This window comes from Corvus hawaiiensis, chromosome 5 (genome assembly GCF_020740725.1).
Source record: "Corvus hawaiiensis isolate bCorHaw1 chromosome 5, bCorHaw1.pri.cur, whole genome shotgun sequence".
In the NCBI taxonomy this organism is placed as follows: Eukaryota; Metazoa; Chordata; class Aves; order Passeriformes; family Corvidae; genus Corvus; species Corvus hawaiiensis.
Window position 1 is genome coordinate 50006317 of NC_063217.1, and position 17512 is coordinate 50023828.

Here is a 17512-nt window from a genome sequence, read left to right on the forward strand (position 1 = left end):
GAGTATGACAGGCATTTAAAGTGGTTTTTATTCAAATTGGTATATAATAAAAGGCAACTTTGGCTATAGAATACTGATAAAGCAGTGTCGTCTTCTCATTAAATGGACCTTTGTCTTTTTAAGTGCTTCCTTTGGAAAGACACATAGGCTGGAATTTCTGGTAAGTTCTCCCTACTCCAGCATCTCAGGGTACTTATACCTGGCAGTAGCACCTCAAAAACACTGGTGGCACATCTGTGTTTCATATTGCTATGACTACATTACTCTTATCTATGCCTATTAGGAACTTTGGCAGTTGTTTTCCAGTTATGGAAGTGTGCTATCTGTTGTTTGTAAGCCACTCAGGGAAGGCCAGACTACACAACAGTCAGAGTACAGAAGACTTCACATTTTGTTCAACTGAAGTTTTCAGCCAAGTAAATTCAGTAAGTAGCAAAACCTGAAGTAAAGAAACACCACACTTGGTCTTCCTTTCATTTAAAATATTAACAATTAGAACAGGCTATTATAAATACTCACTGCATTTGTCATAAAAAGGTTATAAAAAACTAATCTAAAAACATGGTGCAGTAATTGAGTGCAAAATTAACAGAATTTCTTCAATACTTTTTCTAGTAGGCCTCCTTAAAAGATACAGGTAAAGCATTCCAGGTGAAAAATTCAGAGCATTTTAGAATTACATGTTTGGTTGTGAGTTCTAGTTACATTTGCCCACAGCTGCAGTTTCAGAGGTCAGCGAAGCTGGAACCCCTTTTTCATTACCACCAAGTCCCACCTCTGAATTCAATTAATGAGGGAAATTCAACACTCACTCTATTTGATGTATTCTGTAATTGCTGACTTTGTAAACTGTTACTCATGACTCTTCTTATATTCAAATAATTTCAAATATACTCTTATACTATTGATTTTTTTCCTTCTCATTTGCCATCACTTCTTTTCTTTCAAGATTTTTCTATGGAGTAGTATTCAACACCTGGATAAAGCTCACATTTGAGGCTTCAGTCCATCTTTGTAACTTCTTTTTGTGCACTCTGGAGTTGATTCTGAGTCTTCTTACTCCATGAGAAATTTGGCACACAACACACATTTCAAATAAAAGCATTTTTAACAACTTCAGCCAGGAGTTGCAGGAATTGTCCTTACAGCCATTTGTTATATTTAAAGACGTTGTTTTGAATTACACCTTCATATACAGTGTATGTCCTAATGATACTTGTGGTCTTTGATCAGTTGTAGAGGCCCAGCTACGTGTCAAACAAATACTGCTGAAACTGTATCTGCTATACCTATAAAGGAAATAAAATTTGGTTTTAATAAATACTGGAGACTTCCCAGAATTCATATTCATACAATGGCCCCTCCCCTCCATGCTATGACAGTAGGAATCCAGGGAATCAGCTGCAACCCTTTTATTTAATTTCTTCCTTGCCTTGCACTATGTATAGTTGAAAACCTAATCTCCTCCTTCCTCCGCTTTTATGTTCAAAATTTTGTATCCTGGTGCTATCAGAGCACCTCTAAATCAGAAGACAATATCTCTGTGGAAAATGAGCAACTACTGTCCTTTGCTGGATTGTTCTGGTGTGGTAAACTGCAAAAAATGTGAAAGACCCTGCTTTTTGAAAGAACAGGTTTTGAAAATAACACATCTGTTCTCCCTGCCATCTCTATTATTGACTTGCTTTATCACTACTTCTTAATTTCTCTTTCCAAATTGCTTACACAGCAACAGTAAGAACAAAAGATTCAGCAACATGAGAAAGCTATGACTGGATACATTGCTCTGATCTTTACTAAGTGCAGGCAAACTGAATGTTGTCTGTTCTTTATTTGCAGAAGTCTTGGGTAATCTAACACCTTTTGCAGTGGCTGAGAGCTACTGTGAAACACATGTGGAAGGGAAAGCCAAGGGGTTACTCTAATACATAAAATTACAACAGATACACAACGCTTCCTATGTAGTGGCAATATCCCACCAATCTGGTTCAGCAATCTAATGATAAACAGGAGCTTGACTTGTCTTACCTCTGTATCCAGCAGAAACTGGGTAATTAATGTTAAAGAAATCCCCCAAATACAAAGAAAAATTTCATGCAAACAATAATAGGGCAGGAGATCAAACTAGCACTATAAAAAGATGTATCTCTGTCCTGCAAGAAAAGCCACAAGCAGGGTGCACAATTCCCAGGCAGATTCGCTTTTCACACTTGTTTGCTGAGCTGAGCCCAGAGATAATGGCACCAAGCAGACAAGGACAGCAAGTACAGTGATGGCACCCACCTAGAACCACCACACATGGCTGGATACTCTACAATTACCTCTACCTGATAAGGGACAACAGTACTTTGATTATTTATGTCTCATATAGCTTTACCTTTACATGGTGCTTTTCAGTCATTCAACTAGGTGGCTTCGTTGAACTAGCAGCCACTTTATTTATTTTTCCATCTGGACTCATTTAACCTGTTTTGAAGTATAGCAGTGATTTGTACTGCCTCTCTGAGGATCCCATTATACCTCTGTTACATTATTGTATGTATTATATTACTTTTTTACAGCCATTGAGAAACATATCCCAGCCCATGGCCTTTACCACCTTACTTATTTTTTGTCAGACTTACCACAGATATTGCTGCCTATCTTAACACGAACGTAGCCATCTATTCCCCATGTCGGCCCCCAAGAGTTCTGTACAATCCAGTAAGGGATGCTACCTGCAAGAGACATTCATTTCATGAACAAGAGACAGCACGAAATTTGGGAAGCTTTGGCCTCCTAACACTCCACAGAATTAATTAGCATTTTAGTATCTCATAGTTTCTGATGGATTGATGATATAGGCCAGTGAAACCAACTGTTGTTCATATCCAGAACAGAGCTAATATTCTGGTATGGGAAGACTGGATATGGGCTCTTCTAGCATAAGAGACACACACAGCCATGTTCTTGACTTTATAAGGATGAAGTCCCACAGAACTGAAGGAACAACAAAAAAAAAAAAAGAGTTTTTCTCCTGGGATCAGGCTACGTTTCCAGAACTGATGTGACATCAAACCAAACAGCTTCCAAAAGAAAACCAAGTTCTGGATTTTAATCACTTGTCCCACAAAAGGCAAGTAGCAAGTAAAACAAACCTACTGTGCTCAAGTTCAGCTGGTGGAAACGCACCTGTTCTGTCAAAACCAGTGATAAGAACAGCATGGTTTGCTCTTCCACTGGAGCAGTGATATTGTATGATTCCACCGAGATAATCCTGCCAGCTAACGGCATCGACTGTCACTGCCAAAGGGCCCCAGCTGACAAGCATCCTCATCATTTCCTCTTCTTGACCACTGTGAAAGAAGTGAGTAAAAATGCTAAGTTACTGAAGTTAGCACACTTAAGTGATTAGGGTGATTGTAATCTACTTGTTAAGGACAGTTTAAAAATCAAATAACTAAACTCTTTCCTCCAAGTTCTACATACCACATAACACACATCAGTAATTATGTATTTCATATACTACAACACAGTCATAAAAATACAGGACATACAAACTATGGGACAGGTGCAGATCCAAAGACATAATGCTATTAAAAAGCAGCAGGTTTCTAGGTCAAGCTAGTGGGCAATAGAGAGCACTACATACTTTTTGTACATCACTCTTCTCAATCAAAACCAGCTTTGGACAAATCATTAGTCCATATTAGAATTTCCCACTGTTTTTTAAACCTACAGAAGTACCTCTCATACATAATAATACACTAACATATGTCTCAAACTTATTAAAACACAGGACACTTCCACTATCAGCCATTTAGCATTAGCATCCTCATACAGCTTTATTTATCTAATATACTGGAACAGAAAATTTTCATCACTGCATGATTATGTTCAATAACTAAATTTGGCAAATAGAGATTGGCAAAGATATGATTGATTTTAGTTACTTATATCGAGCAGTAACACAATTCCTAGTTGGAACAGTATTTCTTGTCTTTATTCAGTATGTAGATGTATTGTACGGCTAAAACTCAGAAACAAAGTTTCTTCACACAGAGCCTAAAATGCTGAAGTCTATAGAATTCAGTTGGTAACACTGTTTCTAAACTCATGGGCTGGAGAAGATGTGGGTGGATATGTAAATGCATGAGTACTGAAGTAACTGAATGCTTCTTAATTTTTCAATAAATTCCAGTTACTATCGGTAGGCTTTACTGTTTCTGATAATATAGCAGTATAATGTTCATTTATTAAAAACTGTAACTAACTCTATGTTCCAGTTTATAGCCAATTTAAAAGACCTAATTTCAAGACACAAGCTTTCTCATTTGAACAGGCTTAGTGATAGCAGTGTTGAGTGGATTCGTTGTGCCATGCCATTACTGTCAAGGAGTTAATCAATGCATTAATCCTACACAGCTACAGAACTGATGTAATCAGCCTCATAACCTTTGCCTGGTCAATGCACTATTCACTCCAGCTTATTCCATGATTGCTGAACACAGAAGGAAAGTACAGCAAATAAAAAGAATCAATAATAGCTACCTGAAGTCATATGCAGCAAATCCTGTTATTGAAACTCCAAAATCTGAGCGATCAAAATAATGGCACAGTCCTGTCTGAGCTTTAAAAGTGTATTCTGAATCTCTCACGAGTTTTACTTTTGTCTGCAAGAAGGTAATTGAGTAAGAATTTAATGCATTTGACTTTACTACTATGCAGCTCAAAAAGTATAGAAAACTACCACATAACCCACTCAAAATTAAGTGTGTGTTGGGCAGGATTAGAAATAAGAATGTGACACTGTGAAATATGTATTTACTACCTCTAGTTTCCTTGTTCCCCGAGACAGCTTCAGAAGGGATTCAGAAATCTTTAAATAAGGAATGAAATTTAAAAGGCATCTCTGGTTTAAACTATCCTCATAAGCAATCCTGTCAATTTCAAGACACAGAGATACTCATTCAATGAATGACTATGCATTCTCTTCAAATGACTTCCACACACAAAATTACCCTCTCCTTGGGAGAGTTCAAGAGGCACAAATATCCCAAAAAGTTACATAAAATACTGTAAAGTCCAATTCTGTTCTTAGCATCTAACTCTCATGCTAGTATATGATGTATGATCAGCCTCTTATACTTTCCATGTCTTCTGCAGTACAGTATGTTTATGACAGTGATTTCCTCAGTCTAATTCATCTGTGGTCCTGCTGCTGCCAAGCAAGAGGGAATTCTGCTTCACAGGAATCAAGGTGAGTATCCTTTGTTGTTCTTGATATTCAAACTTAAACAAGCCATCTAGACTTATTAGCCATGGGTATATTACTCTTCAGGGATAGAATTACAGTCTCTTAAAATAAGGGGGTTTTTTTTAGTTCAAGAAACTGAAGAATTCTTTTTATATTCTTGTAATTCAGGCTAAGAGAGTACTTTTTATTTCAAAGACACCAAAATGTTTTTGTTTACCTATGTTATTTTTTGAATTTTTCACTAAATGAAATGTGTTAGCAACAACTGACGTAGAAACTTTGTCTGCATTTTCAATGGTTTTGGCTGCAAGTGAAACAAAGGTACAAGCAATTCATTTCATTCCGAGGTTTTATATAATTTTACAGTGTTTGCAACAGAAACTACTGAGATTTGAAAAGAGAAAATGTCAAGATCCTTCCTTTTCCCCAGATGCTGGTGCCTCAAATCCACAAAATGGCATACGCATAAGTGAATCTGTCTACTCTGGTACTTGTATGCCTACAAATGAATTCAGGAATGTTATTTTCAACCCCTGTGGACTGATTTGTTATGTTCACAAGAACATATATGGAGCATAAAGTTCCAATCAGATTTCAATTCTGCTTGAACAAATTCTCTCTTGGTTCCAAACTAAATAAATAAGCATACATACCTATACACTGATGCATATGTGTATGCATATATGCACACACACACACACATTTAAAAAATAGAATCTGTACATTTCACCTTCTCCATCAATTTTTTCCAATAAATAAGAATGGTAATATGAAAGCTGATGAAGTCTTTTGAGACTTTCATGAAGAGTTTCAGACCTGGTTCAGCCAGCTCAAAGCGCTAACAGTGGATCCCCCGTTGCAGCCGTAATTATTGTATGAGCAGTCAATAACTTGCTGCACACTGAGCTCTTCCAGGGTGTTTCTTTTAATTGCATAGGCAGACTCTATGCCACCTACAACGCTGAAAGCCCAGCAGCCTCCACACTGAGAGAGAGAAAAGGGAAATGGGGGAGAAAGCAAAAGTCAGCTTTGTTTTTGAAGCCTGATATGAAAAGAAGAAAAGAGGCAAAGGAGTCTTGCCATGCTCTTCATTTAATACATCATCCTTGAACTCTGTTTTTTAGGCAATAAGAAATGTAATAATCCATTTAAAATGCTGAACTGTTTTCCCCCCTGTACTGCTCTGTGAAAACTAGAAATGCATTATGGGTGTCTTACTTTAAGGACTCCTTCCTGATGAAAGTTTGCTCTTGAAGATAGGTCTGAGGATGCTTTTTACTGTGAGATATCTGTTTTCCAAAGAAAAATGTGGCCTCAGGATGAAACTGGTTTTTAACCACATTAGCAAGTTTTTCTAAAATTTTGTAGAAACAGATTACAGTTTAAGAAATGATAAAGTAAATTAAACATTATAGAAAAATTCTTAGACAATTACAATCTATACTGCAGTTCTAAGCTCTTTAAAATAAGAAGCACGATTTATTCCTCACAAGGTCCTAAGTGAAGCATGGAAAGGAGACACTGGGGATTTAATAGCTTGTTTTTTACCAGTGACCATAATCACTTTGGGATAAACTGCAATTGTGTGGGGTCTGCTTACTCTCCTATCACAAATGCATCCCCTGAGGAGTTCATTGGTAAAGATATGGATGGTGACCAGCCAAGGGGATTCAGTCATGGCAGAAAAACAACAGGAAAGGATCTAAACCTATCCACGTTAACCAGGGGGATGAGGTTAAGTACTAAACTTACCTTGGTTCCTTCAGAAAAATACAAAACGCACATGGTGCAAAATATTTGCTGAATTAGTTAACTAGATCAAAAAAAAATTACACACAGTTTCTAAATGCACAACTTCTACACCTCATACTTTAAAGTCTAATACCACCTGGCATAAAATGCTACATGACTTTGTGTACATTCAACCAGCCATTCTGGTGCCAGTGCTCCAAGGAATCTTCAAGCAAAACCTTGCAAAGCTTCCACTGTGCTCTACAGCCTGTGTGCTGAGAACCAGGAACAGAAAACACCAGGACTTACTGTTTGCTGATTTCTCACTTGTGCAATGACTTTCTTGTCCCTCCAGTCAAACTTCTTTGGCAGAGGTTTTTCCTTCCCCTTTGGCACTTTTATGTATCTGGGAAGTTTGTGAGGTATGCTTCTCAAGTAAATAGCTAAACACAGAATACAAACATCTATAAATCTATGAACAGAAAAAATCCCATGAACAACTTTACTAGAATTCAGAGGTAACTTTGATCTACAAAGATCTACAAAGATCTACAAAGTTACAACCATGAGATTATATCTCATTCTAAAATCCATAGAAAATTCATGTATTTTATAATAATCATTATACTCCAGAATGAATGTAAATATTTCTGCAGTTCCACAAAGAACAAAAACACTCTATGTAGGGAATGTGGGTAGAAAAGTGTTAAGATTTTCTGAAGTTGAACAATAACCATAACCACTCCACAAAACAAATTTCACTTGAAAATTTCCAAAACATTTTACTTACTTAAAAAATACTTTCTTTTAGCCATGTATAGAGAAAATAAGAGAATAAAGTAAAGATTCTGGAATACCTGCAAGTTGCTGTTTTTTCACTAAAAAATTTGTTTAATTATTTAAAATTAAAACAAAATGTTAAATCCTTTGATGAATAGAAAATGTAACAACAGACATGAACAGCAAGAAGGGAAGGTTAGATCAGGTATCAGACAAATTTTCTAGAAAAAATGAAATAAGTATGTCATATTGCTCCAGAAAGCCACAGCTGTCATTGTGCAGCCATGGACCTCCAAGCATTGTCTGGACTGTAGTCAGATTTTGTGCCGGGGTAGGGAATACGAATTTACTTGAGAATTTACTCGAAATTTACTTACTTTTTAAAAACTGTTGCAACTGAAAAAAGCTTTAAAGCACCATCAGAAGAAAGAAGGAAAAATAGAACTGCCTGAATACTAAAACATATTCAGGCTGTGGGCAATTCAACCTTGCAAGACTACAGAACATGAAGAGGATTGTTGTATCCTCCAGAAGTACTTACAGTTTGGTACCAGCCATTGTAAATTAGCTGACTATCAGGACAGGAAGAATCTGTAAATGTGAAAGACACAAGGTTCTGGGAAAGAATAAAAAAAAAATAACAGAAAATGCACTAGAAGCAACCAGAAAATGTACCTTTGAACTCTTCAGGAAACAGGTGAGAAAACTGATTTATTCCATAGATAGCAGTCGTATTATCTTTTGATGATGAATTCAATAATCTAATTCTTTCAGCGCTTTCCTGAAGGAATACAAAAATAATTGTGGGCATTATTAAATTAGCAGCAGGGACAAAACCGTAAGAGCAGAAAAAGAAAAGGTTAGCAACAGTAAACACAAAATTAGATAACAAGAACTGTTCACCTCAAATTCATCCTGTATCCCTAGCAAACCAATAGGAAAGCCATTAGACTAATTTAAACTCCAACAAATACCAAAAAAGCATTTGTTAAGTGCAAGAAATTGACATGAATCAGACAAAACAGGCAAGCTGAGAACAAGTGCCAAACTCATCTGATGTCCTTCTTTGACAAGCACAACAAACCTTGTGGTTCAGAGATATGCAAGAATGTCTTCAGACAAGAGTTAACCCCATCACTTTATGTCTTTATAAAGCAAAAGAACAGCATAATGACCTAGAGGCCTCCCCGCCTCGCCCGCCGGTCCCGTGTCGCGGGGCAGCCGCTCTGGCGGCCGGCGGAGACCCGCGGGGCTGGCACGAAGGGAGCGCCCGCAGGAAGCGGCAGCGGGCGGGCGCGTCCCGGCCCTGCGGGAGGGGAGCTCCGCCTGCCCCCGCCTCCCGGCCTCCATCACCTGGCCCTCAGCGGCTCGGCGGCACCTCGCCCGCCCTCCTCCTCCGGCAGAACCCGCACCAGCCCCGCGGTGCGGCGCGGATGGCGAGCGAAGTGCGGGCCGGGACACCCACCCGCATAGCCGCCGCTTCTTCTCGCTCCCGGCCGCCTCCATCCCACGCAGGGCGGCCCCGACCGCCGCCGCCGCCCTCCTCCCGAAGCCGGGTGCCTGCAGGTGCCGGGAGGGCGGCACTGCCCGCCCGCAGCAGGCAGAGGAGCAGCGCCAGCACCCGCATCGGCCAGCGTGTCATGGCGGGGTTGGCCGGGGCACGCACCCGCACCCGCACCCGCACCCGCGGAGCTGAGGCCCGTCGGCTTCCGAGCGGGAAAGGGGCTGAGCCCTGAAACCCTTCCTGCCCGGCCCGTGGCCGGAGGCTGCGCCCGCTGCCGCTTCCCGCAGAGCCGGGCCCGGCGGGGCGGGGCCAGGCGGGGCATCCAGGAGCGCCCGCCCCGCCCCGCCGCCCAGGGCCGGGAAAGCTCTGCCGGCGGGGGTGGTGGGGCAGCGAGGCTGAGCTGTGCTTGACCGTGCTCCGTGGCATCTGGGCAAAGCTGTGTTTCTAGCGGTGTTTTTCCATGTGGGAGACGCGCTCCAGGCGCGCAGGGCTGCAAAGGAGGGGCAAAGGGATGCTGAGCGTTCAGTTATCTGCCAGGTTATAAATTCGTGCAAGCTCTTCTCCGAGAGGAAAGTTAATTGGTACCTGCAAGCTGGGCTGCCAGTAGGAGAGTGAAGCAGCAGGAATGCAGGTTACAGGCTTTAGCAAGGGAAGGCACGGGCGGGGAGGGCGGCGCTGCCTGGTGCTGCGCAGCCGGTGCCCGCAGCCGCTGGGTCCCAGTGAGATTGGTTGTGCTGAAAGAACACACGGAGAGAAACCATGACTTTCCTCAGAGACCGGTCATACTGGTACTTGAGCAAGAAGGACAGTGTTCAGCTTTTAAAAGCTCCATTAGGCCATTATGAGTTAACTTCAATCACCAGGTATTTTTACGCAGTACCTGTAAACAGGATATTTATATGTTTTAAACCTGCTGTACGTTTCAGCTCTCTCTGCTGCTTTCTCCCCACGCACCCTCTTGTTAACACAACTTGAAGGCACCGGTCCCCTGGCCTGGGGTGCCGGTAGCACACCTGGCAGCACTGTGCTTGGGGAACAAACCTGTGGGGATCACGATCCAGCTTTGTCTTTGCTCTCCTTCTCCCATGGAATGGCTGTTGGGGGATTGCTGAACTGCCACCAGTTTTGTTACAAGGAGGGCTATTTATGGCTGATGGACAGAGTACAGAAGATCTTGTTAGCTGGGCAGATTTTATTGGTTGTTCTGATACAGTTTATCATTATATACCCAGGAGTGGCATTGGAGAAGTTATTACAATTTATTACAAACCCATGTTGACAGATTGAGGTCTGGTATCAGCATGATGACTAAATAGGATGAAGACAGTAACAGAAGAACTGAGTGGTGAAATGTTTTTGAGGATGGTCTGAACCTCAGCAGCCAAATTCTGAGGCAAATTCCATCAAAATGTGACTGAGCACTGAGATCCTCATGAGAAGTGCAGGGTGTAGTGGCTGGCAGGAGTGTCAAAGGAAAGCTTGCTGTGGTCACCATAGCTTTGGCTGTACTGAGTGTACATTGAGCCTTAATGCAACAGTCACATGGTTTTATTCTCTGTGGTGCAGTATAACGGAACAGGAAAGAAGTTACTCTGCCAGTAAGTGTAAGCAACAAAAAGATGCTGAAATTATGCTTTATTTAAAAACATACTTTTCATTAAAAATTTAAGATTTTCCACCAGTCCAACATGATCAACTTTCTCTAAATTGGCATGCTGCCCTTGAAATCTGTTGTTTTGGGATTGTGATTATCTCAAACTGAATACATTGTCTTGTTTTTAATGTATCATCATTAAATTTTAAACTGGTCAACTTAGCTTTTATAGGGCAAAGACATTAACTTTCAGGGTTTTTTTGGTTATTATTTTTATAGACTATGCCCTTTTCAAACAGTATTCTTGATTGGAGAAGCCGTTTTGTTTTGTGTGTGGACTTCAAGGGTTACTTTTCCCGTGGAACACATGAGGGCAGCAAAGGACTTCTGAAAATGTAGTTGCAAACCACGTAGCTTTAATTTTTATTTTAATTAAAATAAATAACCCCCAAGCAAACAAAGAAGCAAAAAAATCCCTTCCTATTTTGGGAAAATGGATATATCTCAGATTGTTTTGCATTAAAAATTCTGTATATTATAGGAAGAGGAAAAGGCTTGTTTCCCCTGGATTTGCCCTCTGTGTATGAAGTAGGTGTTTCAATTTATCTTGTTCTGGAGGAGAGAGTGTAAGAAAAGTCAGTGTCTCCTCTGGTGACTTTCTCAGGGGGAATAAAGTGTAACAAACAGCCAAAGGTAGGCGACTGACAGCAAAAGTGTTTCAGAAGGTTTTATTTTTCCACTGAACTACCTACTGTGCTATAAAAACATTTTGTGCCTGCTCTTAGATAAACAAAATCCCACTGAAGTACACAGAGAGCTCAGTCTGCAAGCATGCAGTCCCTGCTCTTCTTTGAATTACTCCAGTGTAAATTTAGCCATGCTTTGTTAAGATAAAAGAAAATACACTTGTAAAAATAATGTCAGAACAAGGCCCGTAAAAAGAATAGGACATAAAAGTGTTTGGTGTGTGTGTTTGTTTTGGGTTGTTTTGTTCCACTGAGTTTTTAAAAAGGCTTTATTGATACAATTCTGACTGCTTCATTGACACAGGTAAGCCATATATTAGTTACACTAGTCATCTCAGACAGATGATGAAAATACTTTTATGCTTTTTTTCCCTCTTTCTAAATTCTGATTTAGAATTTTATAATTGTAAATAGTTTTTAAAAAATATATTTTAATGAAATATTATGAATCTCTATCCCATTCTGCCTATCCAGAATTTGATGAGTTGAAACAATGCATACTAAGGGAAGAAGCAATAATGTATATATGTTTAGGAACCTCTAAACTCATTGTAAGTTGTTTTCTTTAAATGAGGATATTCTTTTATTAAGAGAATTTGCTTCCCATCAGGTGCAAAACACTAATTTCTAAAATTACTCGTAACACTGCAGTGTTATTAATGGGTGGGTTTTTATAGCATTACAGGTTCAGATTGAAAGATCATGTTAACATTTGCTAGTCAGGCTTTTTTTTTTTTTCCTCCAGTGATTTTTGCTTACCTGTTTGAAATAGTTAGTTGAATCTGGTTGGACAGCCCAGCTTCAGTGCCCTCTGTGTTTATAATTATCACAGCAAACAGGGCAAAATATAAGAAATTACTTCTGAATTGGTGAGAGGTTTGCCAAGGACTGGTGTTGCTGCCCCTAAGGGCAGAATTGAGCTGTATTAATGAACCTTCAGGTAGGAGCGATGCCTTTACAGCACTTTGGGAGGTATCTACTTAGCAGCAGTTGGACTCCTATTGTGGGCATACAAGATGTTTAACAAAGGGAAAATAAATCCATCTGTATTGTGTGGTCTTCAGCTGCAGAGAGAAATATTCCAAGCCCAGCAGATGGGGCTAAGTGCCTTTTCTTAGAAAGGCTGTGGGGAAAAGTTGTATCAGGGTAAGTCCAAGGATTTGCTTGTTTTAAGACCTTGCAGAGGTGCTGTTTGCTAATACAGTTGGCACTGGTAACAATTATTAAATGTAAGCAAAGCAAGTGAAAATTGCAGTCTTGGGATGAAATCTATCCCTGTGAGGGTAAATGAGTGGTGTTGATGTAGCCAATGTTCAGAAGTTGTCTTTTCTGAGCCCCAAGGTAGACTTTTTGAAATCTGTGACAAGCAGAGAAAATTGCACATGGGAGCACTTGGGTTTGCAGGAATAACGAAACTGCCAGGGGCTGCCTTAGGTATATCATGACAAACATCTGTGTTGACCATGAAGTCTCTCCTGCTAGAATGATCTTCCTTTGCAAATAATGAAATAACTGTAGGATCTGCTTCTCAAAGGTGACTTGTCTGTATCCCAGCTGAATATCCTTAACACCAGTAAGTCTCTAGCTCTTTTAAAAATGTTCTTCAATCTTGTCAGTAGGGGATGAATTATGAGTGAAGAAGGCTGGCAGTAGAGCTAATAATTCAAATCAAACAGTGAATCAAAAAATAAGAATGCAGAAAGGAACAGCACCTAATCTTGAGTGAGACTGAATTAAGAAATCTTGTCAACTTTAAGGAGCTGAGAATTCACTTTCTCTGAGAAATCTGATTTGCTGATACTCTGATTTTCTGTCTTTATTGCCCGTCCCACTTGCCAGTGTCTACAAATTCACATTAAATATTTTCAGCTGAGAAAATTTCTCAGATCTAGGTCATTCAAGTCTTATTTTCTTGTTGGCTTTTTGCTCCAGAAAGTGGGCTAAGTGGTCAGCTTTTCGGGAAGAAATTCAGGCAATATTTGGTGCAGCATGGCTTAAGGGCACAAGCATAAACATTTATTCACTGTAATTGTTCTTATATCTTCCATCAAACTGTTTGACCACGGGAAGTGGACAAAGAGCTCTTATGTAGAAGTAATGCTGTTTTACAGAATCTACTTCGCAGCTTTCTGTAAATGCTCCAGTTAATTTGTTTGGATATGTTTCATGAATTCATCAGTGACTTTGTTGGTAGGGGAATCTAGCAATAGGTTAAGAGGGTTTGCAAAATTCACCTGAAAGGAGAAACAAAATTAAAGAGAAAAGTACCGTTTAGGAGTTGAGGTATTTCTATCCTACATAGATTTTTGAACTCATTTTTGGAGGATCTGTTTGCTGACTTTCTCCATGCGTGATTATAATTCAAAAATGCTGTTGAATCATCCCAATCTTATATTCTTTCTGCTTCATATGCAATACCTTCCTCTTTTGTTTTACTGTGAAACTTAAAAGAACGGATTTACAGTCACATTGATGTGAATGAGTTGTGACTTACTGCTATGATTATAATGCTATTGAAGCTATACTTTGTCCCTGTAGTGCTTTTTATCCATAGAACTCCAATGCCCTTTGTGGGAAGGTCAGCAATGTAAAACCAATGCCAAATTTACACGTCAGGCATGAGATCTGTGTCCATGACTAACCTATGCACAGAAACAGGGGATCTGTTTTATATCAGTGGTTGAGTTTTTTTATTGTGTAAAGTTTTGGTGGAAGGTCAACTTGTTTTGTTGCTTTATGCTTTGGTCTAAAAGGCTTTCATGTAAGAGAAGTGACTGTCCTGCCTTCCCTCCTGCTGCTTGTGTGAAATGCACCTCCACATTACCGCTGTTTCCACACATGCTGCTAAAGAGGATGAGCTTTTTCTGAAGTCTTGCAGCTCTGACATGCCAGGAGGATATTAGGACCCAGCTGCCTGTTGCAAATGGGAGGATTAGTATGCAGGAAAATAGATTTAGAGAAAGAGGTATAGGACTATGCCCTTTCTTACCTCTTTTGTTGCTGTGGGAAGCACACAACCTGCCATGGTTGTGATCTTCAGTCTGCATCTATAGCCAGTATAAGAGTGCCATGTCATTATCCTGGTATTTTAATCACAGAATGGGTGAGATTGGAAGGAACCACTGTAGTCATCTAGTCCAGCCTCACTGCTCAAGCAGGGACCCCTAGAGCATGTTACTCAAGGTTATGTGCAGATGATTTTGAATATCTCCAGGGAAGGACACTCCATGACCTCTCTGGGCAATCTGTACCAGTGCTCAGTCACCTGCACAGTAAAGTTTTCCTCATGTTCAGGTGCATCAGTTTCTGCCCATTGCCTCTTGTCCTATTGCTCAGCACCACTGAGCAGAGCCTGGCTCTGTCCTCCTGCCACCCTCCCTGCAGGTACTGACAGACATTGATGAGGTCCCCTCTCAGTTATCTCTTTTAATGGCTGAACAGGCCCAGCTCCCTCAGCCTGTCAGAGGGATGGTCCAGACCCCTCATCATTTTTGTTGCCCTCCTCTGGAGCTGCTCCAGGAGCTCCACGTCTCTCTTGTCCTGAGGAGCCCAGAACTGGACACAGCACTGCAGATGTGCCTCACCAGGGCTGAGCTTCCTCATCCTGCTGGAATGTTCTTCCTAAGGCACCCCAGGACACCATCAGCCTTTCTGGCTATAAGGGCCCTGGTAACTCATGGACAGGTTCTTGTGTACTAGGACCCCCAGGTCCTTCTCTGCAGAGCTGCTTTCCAGCAGGTCACCCCCAGCCTGTACTGGAGCATGGGTTTATTTTTCTCTGGGTGCAGGACCCCACATTTGCCTTTGTTGAATTTTGGAGAGTTCCTCTTGTTCAGTTGCAAGAACCGATTCTTCTTTTTAGAAAGAAAGAAGTGCAGCAGGAATGTGTCATGTACACTTCCGCTGATAAAAGTTTGGAGATGAAAGGTAAAAATGCTTTTGTTATGCAGAAAGGCAAAATGCTTTAGGATTCATAAAGGTGTCCTTTCACTTGACTTAATGAAATCATCTTATAAATAGGAATTTGGACATATTTTGAAGTTAGGGGACCATAGGATAATTTATTATGCATATGTAAAGCAACAGTCTAGCAAATGCTGGGCTTGTAGTTGTTTATACATCATGTGACTTTTGAACTTAAATTGTTATTTTAACATAATTTCAAATAGATGTTGACTTTTCAATTGAGCTGATGCTTTTTTATGACTCTAAATAAAAGTTTAGTTTCACTGTTCTATGGTCCTACTGGTCATTTTAGATAGTGTAAAGCAGGAGGAGCTCCATGTAAGTGTGTAATTATAGTGATGTGAAGTTAATACCATGGTGAACACAGCTGAGCCTGGGATATTTGTCTTAGTTATGGACTTTGAACTTGTGTCTACAGCTTGTCAGGGGGAAGGGAGAAATCCTATTGCAGCTTCTAGTTTTCTTCTTACAAACCAGTACTGTCGGCCTCCTGTGTAAGACCATAAACGGCAGTGCACACAGAGTTTCCCAGATGATTAAATTACATTGTTTTGAAAAAATTAGATTATGTCAGGAACTGTTGCACAAAAAAAAAAAAAAAAAAAGAAGAAATTCCATTAATTAGTCAAATATTTATTGTATTTGGGTTGATTTAAAACATAACGACAGCTTACTTCACCCTTTCTCTGTTAGAAAAAGTCAATTTTAGTTTTAAAAGGGTAGTTCAGGTTTTGGGTCTTAAGGTCTGACTTGTTTTGGTTCATGAGGATACTGAGCAGCTCTTCTAATTTTCCCAGGAAGTAGAAACTTTATATGTCATATAATGTAGTTTCTTAGTGATGGGTTAGCATTCTCTGTTATTATTCTTTAAAAAGGACTCAAGAAATATGTTCTGCTTTTACAAAAAGCCCTTGACATTATCATTTTTCTCATAGGTTTTTTTTTAGATGTGTTTTAATAACCGGGCTAGCCACATACACAGCATCTACAGTGTGTTTGTTGCAATAGCTCAATATCCAAAGACTATGAATAGACAACATGGTAGAATTTGAGGAAAAGTAATACATGTTTAATATTACATGAAAAGGATTTAATATCTAATTTAACACCTACATTTAAGTTTCGCTTAAAATGAACAACATTACAGTAATATATTTTAAACAACAGTTTTTAAATAGATTGAGGTAATTCTTAAGGCAACATTTTGTCTGAAGAAATAAATTTATGTATATAGGAGATGTTCATGCTAAAACTGTGTGAAAGCGTTTTATACTTGGCACCCCTGAGCAGAGCCTGGCTCTGTCCTCCTGTCACCGTCCCTGCAGATACTGACAGACACTGATGAGGTCCCCTCTCAGTTGTCTCTTTTCATGGCTGAACAGGCCCAGCTCCCTCAGCCTGTCCTCATAAGAGATGTCCCACTGAGTTGTGTTGAGTTACCATTTGTCACTGGGTTTTAATACTGATGGTGAAACATTGTGTCAAATTATGGGTTTTTGTCTTTGTGTGGTCATTTCTGGGGAATGTAGCCACAATATTCATGGACAGATGGGAGGTTGGTACACGCTCTGTCTTCTCTAAGAGGAGCAACTATCTCTCCTAGTTGTTCAGGGTGTGTTGCCAGTCATTTTGTGTGGAGCACTGCTCTATATTGACAGGTTACCCTGTATGTTTCTATGCACATAGCTTTTTTTTTTTTTTTTTTTTTGAGACTGAGATGCTTATCCTTCTTTTGAACTAAACAGAATTTCTTGTTGGAATTGTTAAAGAAGTTGTAGTAACCTCTACCAGGCTACCTAGAGCCAACACCAGACATGCTGCTTCTTTTGGTTGATGGTGCATATACAATAGGGTTAATATTTCCTGTGTTAAAAACACAAACAGTTTCTCTCATTCAGTTGGTCACGCTTAAGTATTTTGAAATGACTGAGAACTTAGTGAAACTAAATTATGTG

General features: G+C 39.9%; 1 protein-coding gene across 1 annotated transcript; it reads right to left on the reverse strand.

The window, feature by feature from the left end:
* Positions 1 to 10: 10 nt before the first annotated feature.
* Positions 11 to 9541, reverse strand: CTSO (cathepsin O). The gene is made up of 8 exons (XM_048304307.1): positions 9213 to 9541; positions 8423 to 8528; positions 7277 to 7410; positions 6053 to 6220; positions 4531 to 4652; positions 3172 to 3335; positions 2625 to 2717; positions 11 to 1289 (listed from the first exon to the last, which is right to left on the reverse strand). Exons 1-8 carry the CDS (start codon positions 9387 to 9389, stop codon positions 1255 to 1257), a joined length of 999 nt encoding a protein of 332 aa, XP_048160264.1. The 5' UTR covers positions 9390 to 9541; the 3' UTR covers positions 11 to 1254.
* Between the last annotated feature and the right edge of the window lie 7971 nt (positions 9542 to 17512).

What these genes read in the sequence shown, in the direction of transcription:
- CTSO (XM_048304307.1), bottom strand. Translation starts at nt 9,389, where the DNA reads ATGACACGCTGGCCGATGCGGGTGCTGGCGCTGCTCCTCTGCCTGCTG. An exon ending in AAGAAGCGGCGGCTATGCGG is followed by an intron (nt 8,529 to 9,212) that starts GTGGGTGTCCCG and finishes GTATTCCTTCAG; the next exon opens with GAAAGCGCTGAAAGAATTAG. An exon ending in CACTGGTTTTGACAGAACAG is followed by an intron (nt 2,718 to 3,171) that starts GTGCGTTTCCAC and finishes TGTCTCTTGCAG; the next exon opens with GTAGCATCCCTTACTGGATT.